The sequence below is a fragment of the Corvus moneduloides genome, chromosome 13 (genome assembly GCF_009650955.1).
Source record: "Corvus moneduloides isolate bCorMon1 chromosome 13, bCorMon1.pri, whole genome shotgun sequence".
Lineage (NCBI taxonomy): Eukaryota > Metazoa > Chordata > Aves > Passeriformes > Corvidae > Corvus > Corvus moneduloides.
This window is the reverse complement of record NC_045488.1, coordinates 6155821-6172269: the sequence shown is the minus strand read 5'-3', so window position 1 is coordinate 6172269 and position 16449 is coordinate 6155821. Positions and strand designations below refer to the sequence as shown.

Below are 16449 nucleotides of genomic sequence, written 5' to 3'. Positions count from 1 at the left end.
TGTTTTTATAGGAACTCCTGGGTCCTCAGTGGGATTCACAGGCAGAGTTAGAAATCCCATGTCACGAAGGAAAAATATAAAAAGCCTGGATTCATATGTCTCATTGTGGAGTAACCTGTGAGGAAATATTACTACATTGCAGAGAGATGATATTTGCTGTGCAAGTAGCCTGTGAGGTTAGTAGAGGTGAAGTCCCATAAAGCTACAGCCCCCTATAGTGGGAATTTCTGATGCTGGTGAAGATATAGCTGTAATGTCTTCATAATCATATTGAGTTTACAACAACTGGGGAAAAAGGTCCAGTGAGGATGGGAGAAAAAGAGGAAATCCTTCTAGGATGAGCCAGAAACACAATCCAGTGTTATCTTCCTTAGCCAGCCCACTACTGCCTTGCAAAAGAAAGAGTTAGCAAGCTTTGCACTTGGGTTTGTGTTATTTTGTAAGCTAAAAATCAGCATATTTCAGTTAATTCTGCTTTTTCAGATCTATAATTTACTAATGGAGGAATTATGTCAGCCTGTGGCCAATTCCACCATAAATCACAGCAGCCTCTTGTGCATTGAGGTCCCTTTTTGTGCTCCTACACTGAAATGAACGACTTGGTCACACAGTGAACCCATCCTGTGCTAAATCTTTCTTAGAGAAGAAAAACAACATCATTTTTGACCAATGGGGTTTAATACTGAAGGATTAATATGTGAGCCTACTTAGCATTACAGGGGACAACCAACACTGCCTAATCTAGACCAGCCGTGTTTTAAATATTTTTTTTGTAAAGTTTATTATTAACCTCTCTTCAGAAATCAACACAAGTTTGGCAGAACAACCTTTCAGCCTCCTACAGGGCCAAAAATATATGTGCTCAAAAGCATCTTATTTTGGAACACCAGCACCTCATTGTCATGCAGGTGTGCCTTGCAGAGACTTATCCCTGCTGCCTGTTTTTATTGAAGATGGCTGAGGTGATGGAGAACGGTACATATTGCACCTAAGATGAGGAGGAGTGGCTTCAGTCTCCCTCACCTTCATCTCTCTGAGGTCTTCTTGGCTTCTTTCTATTTTTTCTTTTTTTCTTTCTTCCTTGCCAGCTGAGGTCACTGTCCTGCTTTGTTATGAGGTGTCAGCTGGCTGAAACAAGCCTGATTGCCACACAAAGCTGTGCAGGTGCCAGGGTGCTACCTCCTGGACTACCTGGCTAAGGATGGGTTCTAGAAAAAACTGTTGGAGATCTGAAGTCAGTGGAATATATTCTTTTTTTTTTTTTTTTCTGGTCCTTCACAAAACCCTTGCTTGTGATTATCACTTATTCTATGATGCCAAGCTTTGTCCTTCTGCATTGTTTGTTTTGCTTTAAGTTTTAGAACAATCATCTGCAAATTGCAATTCTTAGTGCTTGTTTATATGCAGAGATTGCACTGATTTAACTAACAGATTTTTAAATCTACTCAGTTAATTCAATGCAACCCATATGTGAGCAATTAGCTTAAGTCAGTTAAGAATCCTCTTCAGCTCTATGGATACAAGCCACATTTAAAATAAGAAAGTCAGGATACAGGAATTTGAAACAGGCTAAAGGACATAAATTTAAAAGTAAAGTTTTAGTTAATGTGATATGCTTTCATCAGCTGTCAGGTTCTATTCCTAGTTTTTCATTGATTTACTGCTTTGTTGCACGAGTGGCTTCACTTCTCGATATCCCTGCCTGCAAAATTAGGATTTGCTTGCATCTCTTGTAGGAGGATGTAAGTGGGGCTGTTTGGGAAAATGTTTTTCAGGATTCTTTTGTTTATTCACCCCCTCCCCATGGAAAGCTTAAGCTTTTCTATGAATAATGCATAATCAAAACTGGAGCCAAATCTTCCCATTTAAAAACAGTACTTCCATTTGGAAGTGTCATCACGGTGCTGTCTGGGAGTTGTTTGGCTCTTCCAGCCAAACGACAACTCCCATGTTGCATTATATTTCTGCATCCCACTGAGTTGCTGCCACGGAGTCTTGGTGTTGCATTTAGGGAAAATGTGCCCCCCTCAAGGAGATGCTCTGAAAGAGAGGTGCCTGAGAAACCTCAAATTCGTGTTTTCTGAGACATCTCTCTTAACCAGTTCAGGTGTTTTGGATAGTACAATTTGAGGTTTTGACAAAAAAAATTCAGTTTTGAAGGGAGCAGGTGTTGGGTTGATGAGGAAAAGTTAACATTTTCTGCAAAAAGTCGATACAACTGAAAATTGACATTTCCACCCAAAACCAGTGGCTAAGAATGTTGTTCTAAGGCTTTTTTAAATGAATGATATATTGAGTATTTGAAGATCCTCAGAAGAGACTCTTGAAATGACCCCATGTCATGGGCAAGGACCCAATTTTTATTTGCTCCTTCATAAAATACCTCAAAACTTTTGTTACTTGAATTTTTCTCGTAGACAGTGCCAAGTGTGGGCAGCTGCAGGTGAATGAACAATCTGGTATTTAACGATTACTGCTACTACAGATAGAAGAAATAGAAATGAGCTGGGCATCCTTTGGTGTGGAACGGGGAGGGAGGGTGGCTCCTCCTTGACAATGCTGTTTGCTCACCTTTTCAGCAGATCAGGTGAACTCCTTGTCTTATTTGATTATGACATTGGCAGCATTAGCTGGGGTGAGGCAGATCTCGTTCTGCATCTCCAAGTGATTTGTGACCAAGTGTGACTTAATGAAACGTGTCCACAGAGAGAAAAGGAGCTCTTCTATCAGAGGCAGCTGAGCAAGGATAGAGATATGGTACATGCACGGAACAGGAAGAGCACAGATTGCATCATTTATCTTGGGAAGCAAGGAATTGTCCGTTGCGACAAAATCAGTCGGATGCAGCGAGTGAAACGCTGAAGGCTCATTACGCTAATTAGTATCAGTGCTCAGCTGTAGGGAGGCAAGAAAAAACTGGCAGAGTGATACTTCAGGATAGCATTTGCCCAAGAGGAAGCATTGTGCATCATGGATTCATCAGTCAGTGCTGGGAGGGGAAGGTGGTGCAGCAGCCATGGGCTGAAATGAGACTGGTCCTTTCAGTGGCACCCTTAAATTGGTTGGCACCCAGGTAGCAAAAGTGTCACTCAGGACATGGGTCTGGCCCTGTGTGTGTGTGAGGTGCCATTAAAAAAAAAAGAGAAGAAAGTAATAAAAAACTTCCTCTTAAAGGCCTGGTGATAAAATGAATAGGCAGCATTTCACAGTGCAATTGAAAAAACATCATTGTTTGGTACTTTATGGGGGTGTCTTAGGAGAAGCTGACTTTTTGGCCTTGTTTGTTATCATCTAGTTAAACAGTGCCATCTTGCCTTGGCACTCCAATGCTAACTGTGGTCTTTAATCTTGATAAAAAGAGGTTTGGTAGTAAGATGTGGTGCTAATGAGGTTGGAAGACAATTAACATTGCAGTAGGTCATGCATAAGAAAGGAGGGGGGAGTATGATTGTGACTTAGGAATGAAATACACGCTTGAAGAAAAGAGATGTGGAATAGGGATTGTAGCTCCTGGACTCCCAGCTGTTTTGGTTATGCTGGGAAGGCAAACTGCTCTTGAGCCTGGTTTTGTTATACACATTTTAGCATTCATGTTGCAGTCAGAAGGAAAGAGAAGGATAGGCAGTGAATTGTTGACTGCAGTAGTGCTGATGAGAACTGTTTCATTGTAAAGCCTCCAAAATTTGCATTATTCTGGTGATATTCCATTTCTGGAATAATCATTGGCATCACAGGGTCATACCAGGATGCAATGTAGGCGTTATGGTTACAGCACATGGACTTGAACAAGGCCAGAGTCAAAGACAGAAAATAATGGTTATATTTCTGACACCCTCCATTAAAATATGAAGGAGGGCTTTGCTGTTGCTGCTGCTTCCTCACATCACCAAGTCTTGATCTCTGGAAAAATTTAAAATTAAAAGAAATAAAGGATTTTCTATCCATCTTATTTTTTTCCTTCATGTTGCTCTGAGTTTTCTGATTGAGAGGACCAAAACACCTTAATACAAATGTTTCAGCTTTCATCCTAGGCTGCTGTTATTTATAAAGTCCAGCATGCTGTGTCTGGTTGAAGCTGCCTCATGCTGCTCAATGGCATCCTGATGTTTACTTGTGCCTGCTGCCTTTTATACAGATACTCTCATCCTGCACTGCTGTCTGCTTTTAAGATGCACAGTGAATGGTGATTCTCCTGTCTACATATCAAACATGATACATCCCTTTAGATTTTATATTTCCCTGTGCCCCAGGTGCTGTTATTATCAGTTCTGACATCATTCATTCAATATGATGGCTCCTGTCTTTCCTTTTATCTGTTATGGACAGGCAACTGGGAAACATTTTATCTTCCAAGCACAGCAACATATTTTCTTTAGAAAGTGACTTTTCTCTCTCTCCATTTCACTCTTTCTTGTCTAATATCTTGTGTATTATTCTTATCCTCAATCTCTTTACTATGCAATCCTGTTCAGTTTTGTTTTTCCAGTGTTTCTCATCCCCTGCCATTTTTGTACCTTTGTGGGACACAGGCTCACTGCAGTCAACTGAAAGGTTCCATTTAACTTATAAAGCCTCAGGTTAGGACTGGGTAGGATCTCTCCATCCATACACATGGCTTGTGCAGAGTTTTGTGTCGTATCTGAGGTTACTTTGTTCTCAAAGACAAGGATGTCCTGGCTGTTTAATAGTAGAGAGGGCAGGACTACAACAGATGAGATTTGTGAACAAGAGAAACTCAGTTTAACTATTTTGGATATCTCTGGGTAATGCACTTGGGTTGAAGATACGTAACAATTATCAGAATTACAGGTACTTTGTATAGAGACAAAGAAGTGGGGGTTTTTAAATTGGAATTCTTTCTGGAAATTGTTTTTGTAGTCTTGCTAGTGCTGCAAAGGAGAAAAGACATGTAAAGCATTTAAAGGAAATATAATAGCTTGGAAATGTGTTGTAAGAAATGCCTTTGATTTGTGTAGTGAATTTCATTAAATCCTGCCAAACATTCAAAGCCAGTCTCAGGTCTCCAGTCCCTTTATTTGCTATCAGCACTTGAAATCAGCTTAATATTTTACCTTCACCCTTGGCTGCAGAGCATAACAGGCAAAACCATTATCTATGCATGTCATCACTATCAGGAAAGACAGAGAAGAAATGAAGGGATAAGGAGAAACAGGACTGGCAGGGAACAGTCATGTTCAAAAGTAAACAGATTTTAGCAGTATGAAGGAAGGACAGAGCAGGGTGGGAAAAATCAGCCTCTTGTAACTAAATTTAAATTCTGCATCTCCATAAGAGCTGTGCATACAGCCAAGCTGAGAGCTAATATTTAAAGGTTTAAATGAGCAGAGATGTTAATCTTTGAAGGGACAAAGCTGAATTTTGTCCCCTAGCTCTTGCTTTTATGCAGAGATGTTACCTTCTTTCCATACAGTTCTTAAGAACTTTCAAATTACTGTTTTAGAGTTGGATTGCACTTTTTAAACTTGCTAAGCACAGCAGCACCTGTGGACTGCAGAGCTGGGGATTGTCTTGTCATAGTCACCTCTGAAAAAAATCACAGTTTATGTCAGAGCAACAGAATTGGTAAATTGTATTATGGACCTGATTAGGAGTTTTTCTCATGTGACAGATCGTGGGATTTCTTTATAATTACTGAAGAGATAATGAACATTTTTATAAGCTTTTAGTTTAGCCTGAAAAATAAAAATTGCATTTGGTAGTGGTTTAATGTTAGTCTCTGTATTCACTGAGTCCTTTTAGAAACAATTTTCAGCTGTTATTTCTACTCCCCTTTATGCTGGACTCTTCTGGTGTGTACTAAGGCATTTTAGCAGAGGGGAGTGTGGATGGTTTGAGTAGGCATAAACTAATACAGATTCCCACAGGAAAGGGGGGAATAGTCTGTTTGTGGGGTGACCTATGGCATTGTTGAAAACTATTTCTGTGGGTCTGAAACAACAAGACTCCCTTCTGGTTTTTCTTCTCGATAGCAAATTAAAGCATGGGAATTCAAGGACAGCTATCATTCTTTCCTTCAGAATGAAAATTCTGTTGTTATTTTCAATTAGTTTTGCTCCCTGGTACAGTTGTGATGGAGGAAGATATCACAGTCTTATTCAAGGAAGCGTTTGGGTTTTATTTTTTTTGCTGGTCATATTAGATAAAGATGAGTTTCTTTAGGCAATTCAGTGACTTTCTCTGTGGTATTGTACCTATCGAAGGCAAACTGTGTAAGCACACAAATTCTTGGCAGAAATACAGCTGCTCATCTCAGTTGAGCAGCTGTTGTCCTGAAGATCAGGGGAGGTGAGCCTAAAGGTAACTTTATCTGAAGAGCCCTTAAGAAACACAACAGAAACTGTCATGTTTTCGTGCAGAATTTTTGGCAGAAGCCGCCCAGCAGCATTTGTTGACTTCCCAAATGTTAGCTATTGCTAGTGTTTTCTGATTTGCTGAATGAGTAACATGGGAACTATGGATTATGAGGAAATAAGGGAATTCAGATAACTGAAACTAGAGTAAACTTGGAATGGATCTTGTGGTGTTGCCAGAAACCCCAAGATGCCATTAAAGACACTGCTTTTCTGCATTAAAGATGTATAAAAAATTCTTAGTGAATCTTATTATTTCTTTGTCTTCCATTTTTAACCAGTTCTCCATTATTCCCACCTCTTTAAAAAAAAAAAAAAAAAAGCATTCCTCCTTTTTGACCCTTTTTTTTCAAGCATTAGGCAAGGCATTGATAATGCTCAAGATTCCACGTGCAGCACACCCTAACCTCTGTCAATACAAAGGCAGAACCCATCTCTATGAGTACATTTATATTTTAATTTGCTCTAGGAGGTTGGTGCAGCGAAGCTGGATGCAGCTCCACAGCTAGAAATTCATCCAACATTTAGGATGTTCTAATTTTTTTTTTGAAGAAGAAGCATCCCAAGTTTACAGTGCCACCAGAAGCATTCTAGTGGATAATTTGGAGATGATGAAGACCTACCACAATATCTCATACGCTGGAGGGTTGATTCCTGAATTTTATCACCACACCGTGATTTGAAAATTATCAACCAAATTACAGCAAATCCTTTGAAGAGTGTAAGGCTCTGATCTACATAGTCACTAACAAGGGAGATTAGTTGAATTTTTCAAAATTGCACAGTGCTGTACTGCTCCACATGGTCAAATATCCTGCACAATCTTCCACTGATCACTGAGTCAGTAAGAGAATATGTTGTAACTAACTAAGAGAAACGTTTCCTCAGTGCAAATCTGGGATCCTCACTTAGCTTTTTATCCAGCCTTTGCAGTGAAGCTGGGTAATTGTTCTACATAATGCTCTAGCAGGCACCATGATTTCTGTGATGGGCTTTAGATAGAGACATTTCCAGTGAGTAGAGAAGCTTAAATGAGACACCCAGCTCATCTCATTTAAGTACATTCATATTTCAGACTGGTCAATGAGGTTTGAGTGCCTGTCTTCAATTAGAATGAGTAGAAGTTGTACATGCTTGTTTGCTCTGGGGGTTTTGAGAATTCATAGCACAGAATTTAGAACATTTCTGAAGACTCTTTTTCTACATGGTCTTTTGATTTGTGCCTCCTTAGCTAAATGAAAACCTACACTTATGCGCAGGACTGCAATTATGTGAACCTTAGAAGGAAAGGAAATTGTAAAATTCTTATACTATAATCACCTGTGAAATATAATAGGGATTATTGGTTAATTCCAGCTCAGAGTTATAATAAAACCATTATATCTGTGTTCTATGGACATTCCCCGTCCTTGTGCCAGGGCTTGCCAGGATTGGAAACACTTTGGAATCAGCTGTTGTTTTGGCAGTTTGTGATGTGTTGCTTTCTGATTTCAGCCACCGTTGTTCGCTGAGTGGGGATGATCTCAACAGGCAGTGGCTGACACCCAGTTCCCAGCTGCATCCAACAATTTACCACACCAAAGGTCTCCTCTATTACCTGTGCAGCATCGGCCGGGCTCCTCTGGTGAGTCTCTTCCAGGTTTTTTTTTGTGGGATTCTGTGAGTGGATTGATTATTGTACTTGTGTGAACAGTCTTGTTTCGGAGCTGGAGTGATTTGGGAGCATCACGTGCTGTTATGCTTTCATCTTATGGAATTGTTTTGAAAGCCTTGAATATTTATTACCTCTTGAATCTTCTAACCAGCAACTCCAAATTTCAGAATCCCTGTATACCAGGAATAAAGATGAGAAAATGAATTCCTTAAAGCTCTTTATATCCTCAAAGCACTCCAACTAAGCTAAATATTATGAGTAGGTTATTGCTATCTTCATGGAAGCGTTAGGAGAAATTCCAGAAAGTTGTAGTCTAAATGGGCTATGCTGAAGCCCATGCAATCACAAAAACAGAGGAAGCAGCCCTTAAAGGGTGTGAACTTCCATGCTGCTTTGGTGATGGGAAGAAAAGGACTGGGTTTTGGGGCTACCATAAATTCATGAGGTGGGTCTCGTCTCAAAGCTGCAACTGGGACAGGGCTGGGATCCATCCCATCTGCTTAGTTACCCAGCAGGAGGAAAAGATAGTTCTGAGACCTCAGGAGGAAAACCACAAGGAGCTTCACATGGTGGCAAACAGGTGTGGATACACGGACTGGCAGGTTTGTTGGGGATAGCTACAGCAGGCAGGAAATGTCCAAGTGCACCAGAGTCCCTCTGGGTTTGGTGAGAAAAGCCCCAAACAGGGTGAAAATGTCTGTGAGCTTCTCTAGGAGAATTCTTGCAGTAATTTGGTTTTTGTCTAAGCTGACAGCCCTGAAATTTGTCTCTGTAGGCTGAGGAATATTGTGGAAACTCATCTCAGAGTTGCAAATTGAGTCACCAACATTTTCCTTTGGTTCAGAGCAGTGTAGGATGAGTCTTGTTCTACCTTGTAATTTGCTGTCTGGTCTCTTTTAGTACACGACCCTCCTTGTCATATTCAGGTGCACAAAGTTGAATACTCAGTACAAGTTTTCATCATTGTTGAGTGAAGGGAGACTGTTGATTCTACCATCTCCCTCACTCACAGACTGCATGTCAGACTTCATAAACTGATTTTCCTTTGCCTTTGAAGAGTGCATTGATTTTAGTTTATACATTATCAAAAATGCCTTTTCCCTCCTTCAGAAGAGAGCTTGGGGTGGGGGGGAGGTTTGTTTGTTTTGTTGGGTTTTCTTTTAACCTCTAAGATCCCATGGAGCTAAATTCACTGATAGCCAAATGATTTCTGTGAACTGATTTGGTTTAACTTATCCCAGGGATGTGCAAAGACTTTAAAGAAAAAGTGATGAAAAGCTGCTTGAAGGAGAAAAGCAAAGAACTTTAGCAGCCCTTCAAACCAAAACCCACTTCAACGCTTTAGTTAACAAAAAAACATCCTGTTAGGTGCTGGGGTTTTTTTGCTTCCCTTTTTGGCTGTGGGAACCCTAATGGGACCAAGGGACTGGATGTGCTGGGACGTTGCTGAGAGTCTCATCTCTAGTGAAGAGCAGGATGCCCTAAAGGAGGAAAGAACTTCCAATGGTCCAGAAGGCTGTGAGCAGAGTTTGCTGCCTCTCAAAGGCATTATTTCAAGCTTGGAAACAAGCATGGCCCACAAGGATGTGCTCATTGAGAGGAAAAAACCCTTAAGCATGTCAAAACTGGCATTTAATGTCCTGTCACAATGTTATTAAGGGGAAAAAAAAAAGACTTTACATGGAAAAAAAAAGAAGTTTCAAAAAATTCTGTTTTCCAACAGATTTTCTTGCTTTCCACTTTATATATAGCTTTTCCTTTATTTTAAAAGGTACTTGGTTCTGTGACTCATAGGGAGGGTTGTTTTTGAGCTAGAAGGCAGTCCTTACCTTTAGGATGATCAGTGCTGATAAATAACTTTAAATAGATTAAAAAATTGTGCATGTCTTTGAGTCATATCCCAGTGAGTGCAAGCTTGGGAGTCTGACTGGTTTGTGTGTCTCAGTGTCCCAGCCATATGGAAGGACAGGCTGGAGAAAAAGCACTGGGAGATGCCAAGTTTGCTCAGTGTTTGCCCAGACATATCCCAGGAAGAATTCTGTTTTGGGTGCTCAGACTCCAAGATATCTCTTAGCCTTGGCTGAATGGTGAGACATAAGCTACCCTGTCGTGTGAAAATCAGGCAGAAGGATGTACTATAGAGAATAATTGAGTATAAACATTGGGAGTGACTGCAGTATCCAGTCAAATTAATTAAAATGTAGTGCTATGCAACTTGCAAATAGAATGAAAGTGTTTTCAGTGTCACTGACGCTTCTACTGTGGAAGCTAGTGACACTCAGTGAAAGATTCCATGGCCTGAACCAGCTGCCAAATTACAGAACCTGGCCTTGGTAATCATTTACCAGTAAAGAAGTCTCATTCCAGACCTGTCACTAAGGTTTCTTGAGGTGCAGAATTATAGACCTGCTGCTGATCAGGCAGCCCCACTCTCTGATCATCCCTGTGTGGTTTCTGATAAATAATGTTTTAGGCAGATAATATATTGGTTTTTGTGTGTTGTAATTCTGTAAATTGGAAGGTAATTGATACCCAATTGAGCTGAGTTCTCTGCCTTGAAATGAGACAAAAGCTGTAAAATCCTCTTTGATATTCATAGAAATACATCCTAGATGGTAACTCTGGTTAACCTAAGCTATGACTGTATTGCTGATAGCTTAGATGAAACACTAGCTGGAAAAATGTGTCAAGAGAATTAATAAATGCAGCTCTTTGGAAGGAGGCATTCCAGGATAATTGTGCGTGGATCAGAGTTGTTGCTGGGTAGGTGGCTGTTCACATGCTTCAGGTGTGGAACCTGCAGGCCCCCAGCCCCACAAAAAGATCTGGAGATGAGTGGTGGTATGGGAAGGGAAGCTTACAGGACAGAAAACAAAGGAAGCAGCAGCATGCAAGTTCTGGGATGTGTATAATTGTCCATCTGACTGGTTATTATGTGTGCCTCAGCCTCTCCAGTACGGCACTGTCAGAGGAGCTGGGAGAGTGTACGTGCTCAGATCCCAGATAAATAAACTCCCTGACATGCTGCAGCTAAACTTAGTTACTGTAGAGCTGGTAAATAAGCAAGCTAGGGTAAGTCTTGCCCTAAGAGTTGGTGGAAGAAGCTCTTGTTCTCCATCTGTTTCTCCCCTCTCATGTATGTATTTAGGTAAGAATATGGGTGAGAGTGTTGATCTGCAGGAGGGTAGGAAGGCTCTGCAGAGGGACCTGGACAGGCTGGATCCCTGAGCTGACAGTGAGTGGATGTCAGACTCTCCTCCCAAGCAGGAATTGACAGGACAAGAGGAAATGGCCTCAAGTTGTGCCAGCGGAGGTTTAGATTGGATATGAACAAGAAATTTCTTCTCTGAAGGGTTATCAAGCATTGGCACAGGCTGCAGAGAGCAGTGGTGGAGTTGCCATCCTTGGAGGTATTTAAAAGATCTGCACTTGTGGCACTTGGGGACAGGGTTTAGTGGCGGCAGTGTTGGGTAATGGTTGGACCTGATGGTTTTAGAGACATTTTCCAACCTGAAAGGTTCTATGATCCTATTTTTTCACCCCATATTTTTCCCCCATCTCTACATGGACCCATAATTTTTCTCCCCCTTCCTATTCATTTGTCTCCAACAAATAAGTCCTGGAAAACTGTTTCAATGAAATCTTGGTGCTCCTTTCTCCTCAATAGTGAATGCTGGTTTAAAATGAAATAATTCCTTCTCTTTAGAGATTCCTATATTTTAATTGACAGATTCCTGAACATTCCTGATTAAGACATGGCGAATATATGTAACAGCCATGTGTACACTGACTTCATATCTCAGAGGGCACTGAGATGGATTATTCTCTTAGACTTGGGTCAATATTTACCTCTTGGGTCATTAAATTGTGATTTTCATTTCCATGGGAATCAATATCTGCCTATAAAGGCAATCAAAACTTCCTCTAAAACTGGGAATGTGCCTTGTGCCTGGTTTGTATGACAGCTGACATGAGAGATGGATTGGATAGACAGGTAGATTAGTGTAGAATGAGATTATTTGCCTTGAATAGGGGTCATTTTCTGTGCTTGACTTGCAAGAATTCGTGCAAAGATCTGACAATACCATTGCACAATTATATTTTCCTGAAAATTATGTAGCATGGGTTTTTAAGTTAAAGATGACAAAGCAATGATTAATCGCTTGGGAAGGCATAGATTTCAAATCTCATGAGGATAAAGCTGGAATTAGGAATTTAAAAGCAGAAAGAGCCTGACAAATTGCTCCATTGTGGTATCAGGAGTTCCCATGAACCCTTAGGTCCCTGAGTTGCCATGGATTCTTGCACAAGTGTCATGTTTATTTCTGCTGCAGACAGAAGTGCACTAGGCTTGACTCCGGACCCCTGAGATCATGTCAGACCAAATAAATAAACCAAGATACAAGTGGCTAATGAAGTCTGACACAGGTCAAAGGCATGGCCCAGAGTCTAAGCTTCTGCGAAGACGCCTGAAAAAAAAATATTGACACCTCCCTGCCACAGTCTAATAGTGCTTATTATGATGAACCAAGAAACCTTTCCAATGTTCAAGATTTTGCCTCGTTTTTTCCTCTCTGTAGGTGTTCTGTGACTACCATGGGCACTCCCAGAAAAAGAATGTGTTTCTCTATGGCTGCAGCATTAAAGAGACGTTGTGGCAAGCAGGCTGCATGGTTGACACAGCAGTTGTCACGGAAGATGTTGGCTACAGGGTAGGTCCACTTGGTTCCTTCCTTAATTCCCAGTCTGTATGTGCTTACATATTCAAAATATTTAAGATAAGGTCACCTCAGAAATTTTGGCGATAGGGTGCAAGCTTTCCTTGCTCCAGAGGAATAGTGGTCCAGCGAGTTTAGTCACATGTAATATCCTCATGCACCAGGTATAAGGGACCCATCTACTGACAGTATATTTGCTATTTATTTCATTTTAGTAAAATGATGCACTATAACATTTGGCTGCAGGCTAATAGGACGGACATATTTTTGTGTGGTGTATAATTTCTAAATATACATACAATTTTGTCCTCACTACCCTTCCCATTATACAAAAATAAATAGGAATTATGTAATGTTAACTGAGAAAATAATGGTGTTCCACAGTCCTGCTCAATTGAATTTCTTCATCACAAAATGCTCCTGGTTCCACTGAAAACACAAGATAATTGAGTGGATGCCAAACAAATGTAACATAGTGAACCTATCTCTAGAGCAAGCATTTGGTGTCATACCTAGGATTTTTTTTTTTAATTTGAACAAATTCTAAATTCTATTTTATTTCTGCTTCATGGAAATTTCTTGTTCATCAAACTGTTCTTTGGATTTCCTTTTCAACTCTCTTTTTTTTTGTGTCTGTTTAAATTATGTTTTCCTATTAAACAAGCTTTTTCAGGAAAAAGAGATTTTATAAGCTCCAATTCTACTCTTAAAAAATGTTAATTTCACAAAACATTAATTGTAGCCTTAAACTGATTATAGAGTTATAGCTTGGATCACTCAAACCTGAAAGAGGTTGAAAAGTCTTTGTCAGTTTATGCCTCTGTATAATTTTTGCTACTTCAGCATAAATACTCGTTATCCTTCCATGAGACTGTCGTGTTTTCCGAGCTCATCTTATGGAGCTGCACACTGAAACTTTACTGGAGGGCTCCAGCATCGTCTGTGAGGGGTCTCTGGGCAAACATTGATTCCTGAGGAAAGCAGGGAGGGTTCTCATAGCCAGGGCATCTTTGGCTGTGTTTGAATTCCAGGGGCTTGCGAAGGCAGAGGAGGGCTCGCTGCTGCACAGACAGAATTCAAATGTTACTGTCAGTGTTTGGAGCCTGACCTGAATCTGCAATGAAGAAAGGCTCCAAGGCTGTCCAAGAACACTCTGCAGTGGCCCATAAGAAAGGATTTGAGCAGTAAAAACCTTTCTTTTGCACTAAATGGGAGGTGAGCGCTTGCTGCAGGTCCAGACAATGGGTCACCCTCTCCCTGTTTAGGCTGGGGAAACTGGGTCTGTAGTGGGACGCATCTACAATGGCAAACTGGCAGATACCCAGCCCTGCCTCAGACCTGCTGCCTTGCACTGTTTGCACAGGTTTCTTTCCTGCCTCCTCCAGGTAATGGGAATTAATCTGGCTTCCATGATTGATTTTCCTCCTCAGGAACAGAAACCAAATACCTCAAGAAAATTATGGGTTTTGGAAGAGCCTTTGCCTCATACGTTATAGATTCAGCTGTAGCCCTTGGCAATGTACAGAGTCCTCCTTGCCTTTAATATTTGGTGGCCTTGGGTGCCTTGCACAGTGTTGGCATTGTAATCCCAACCTTTTGATAAACATTCCAGGCTCCTTTGACAGCAATCTCTGCAGGGACATTAGTAAAGAAATAAAATTCCATTCTTTTCAAATGGGATTGGAGGTTTATGGATGGGGTCCAGTGTGAGTGGAGCAGCTTCCTTTGCTGTCACACATGATAAATCCAGACATGTGAGAGACACGGAACACAGTCACACTGCTGCACTATCATAAAAGCATCCTTTAAAGGGATGTGTTTGCATGCAAAATATACTATTGAAAGATAATTAATGAGAAGAATCAATAGAGAAGAAAGAGCCATTAATGTGAAATTCAGTGAATGCAGGTAAAATGAAAAGAATATTAAATTCGGGTTTGCTAATGCTTCTAAATGAGTCCTGTGTACAGAGACATTACTGTTATCTGCCAGTATTTTTATTTAATTAAAAGATTGATTATGCAGGTAATTTGAATTTCTTTAAAAAGCTAAAGTAGATTAGGGTTCTGATTATTGTATTTTATGTGATAAGTTTACAAAATTTTGGGTGTGGGTTCAGATAAGGGTACATGGAGTTCACATACAGTTTAACTGGGTCTCATGGTTGTGCTGAGGCTTATAAACACCTGAACTGTATGGCTCCGCTGCTTTTTTTTTTACTTCCTGCTTAGTCAAAACTCAGGAGAACCTGGAAGCTGTGCATGAAACTATAAAATTTTGTGATCTTTGTGCAGCAAGTGGCAGCTTGAAGTCAGTGCAGAAATGCTGGATGCTTTGTCAAAGGCAAGAAGTGAATTTTCAAGGTTTCTCTGTTCAGTGTGCCCACAGGAAAGAGAGTGCTGCAGTTCTCAGTAACACACTGGAGATCTTGGCTTAAGAGCGAGGCTTGAGGTGGTCTCAGATTTAAAGTGAAATTTTTTGCTTTGTTCCAGTTTTCTCTACCTCAGTTTTTTCATCTGAAAAATGGACCTTTTATGGAACTGGAGGGGACCAGTGATGACTGCAGCCAAAATATACTGAAAAATGAAATATGTATAAATGAAAGATATGTACGGTTAACTAGTTTACAAGAGATACTGCAAAATAATTTAGACCGAATATGTATCACTCATATCGAGCGTGTTTAAGGAAAAGACGTTATTCAGTCACTTTCAAACCAAATATTCACATAGAGTGATGTGAAGTAAAGCCTGAAAGAATAGAACTACAGTTCCTCAGAACTGGTGAAACTGGTGGTTATTGCAAAGTGAAATTAGCTGGTTGGTTTTCACTACCCAGACTGAATGAAATTCAAGGGTAAATGCCACTAGCAATATGTTGGAACTCCTTCTGTAGGATTCCATTTGGTTCAGGTGCTTTAAGAAAGCTGTCATAAAACAAATAATGAATGTTTTAATTTTGCTTGGTCTCCCCTAGGTGGATCAAATGGTGTTTTGGCACATGTTGTGGTTGGTGTAGCAGCACTGAAGTTCAGGCACACACAGACATAGCCCACATGCATGTGTATGTGTATATACAGTATCCAACAGTCCAGTCTATTCATTAGCACTAGATGTGCTCTATGTAGCTGTTATCTGTTTTTATAGAGTGTAAAAATAGCACATTTAGCCCTCTGTAATGACTAAGTAATTGTTGCCTCTGTACTGATGGAATATTTGATACTTCAGGCGTGTTTATGGACTTTGTAGGGAAATATGATTTTGAGAGTAAGAAAATCACTCAGGGCTAAGATGTGATATTTGCTGGTTTTATTATTACTTTTTATTGTGATTCTTTAAGTGAACTATATGAAATACATTGTTTGGACTTGGAAGAGAATATTTTGGTTTGTTTCACGATGCAAGTTAGTTAAATGCTGAGCTTTATTTTCACATAGTTATGTGTGACCTTCTTTGAGAAAACATATCCTCTTTCTCTGCTCTGTACCAGCTTCAGACAAAATTCCTCTCATAACTCAATCCCTTGTCAAACCATGGATTTATGGTGGGAGGAGATAGAACTGTAGAGGGGAGAATAGGGATGTCAGGTACTGAGCTGTGACTTGGCAGCTCAGCGGGAAGGTGTAGGTTGGTTGAAGCAACTTGAGAACAAAACTCTGACTTTAGCAGTCTCAGACTATTGGGTGTGCAAATGTTTGATTTTGAAT

The 16449-nt window shown here is 40.3% G+C and overlaps 1 protein-coding gene across 1 annotated transcript in view; it reads left to right on the top strand.

The window, feature by feature from the left end:
* The window catches only part of AGBL1 (ATP/GTP binding protein like 1), a 272270-nt gene that overhangs the window by 130426 nt on the left and 125395 nt on the right, over nucleotides 1–16449 (top strand). Inside the window, exons 19-20 of the mRNA XM_032123269.1 lie at nucleotides 7866–7995; nucleotides 12606–12737. Coding sequence (XP_031979160.1) covers nucleotides 7866–7995; nucleotides 12606–12737 — 262 coding nt within the window. The remainder of the gene's footprint in view (nucleotides 1–7865; nucleotides 7996–12605; nucleotides 12738–16449) is intronic.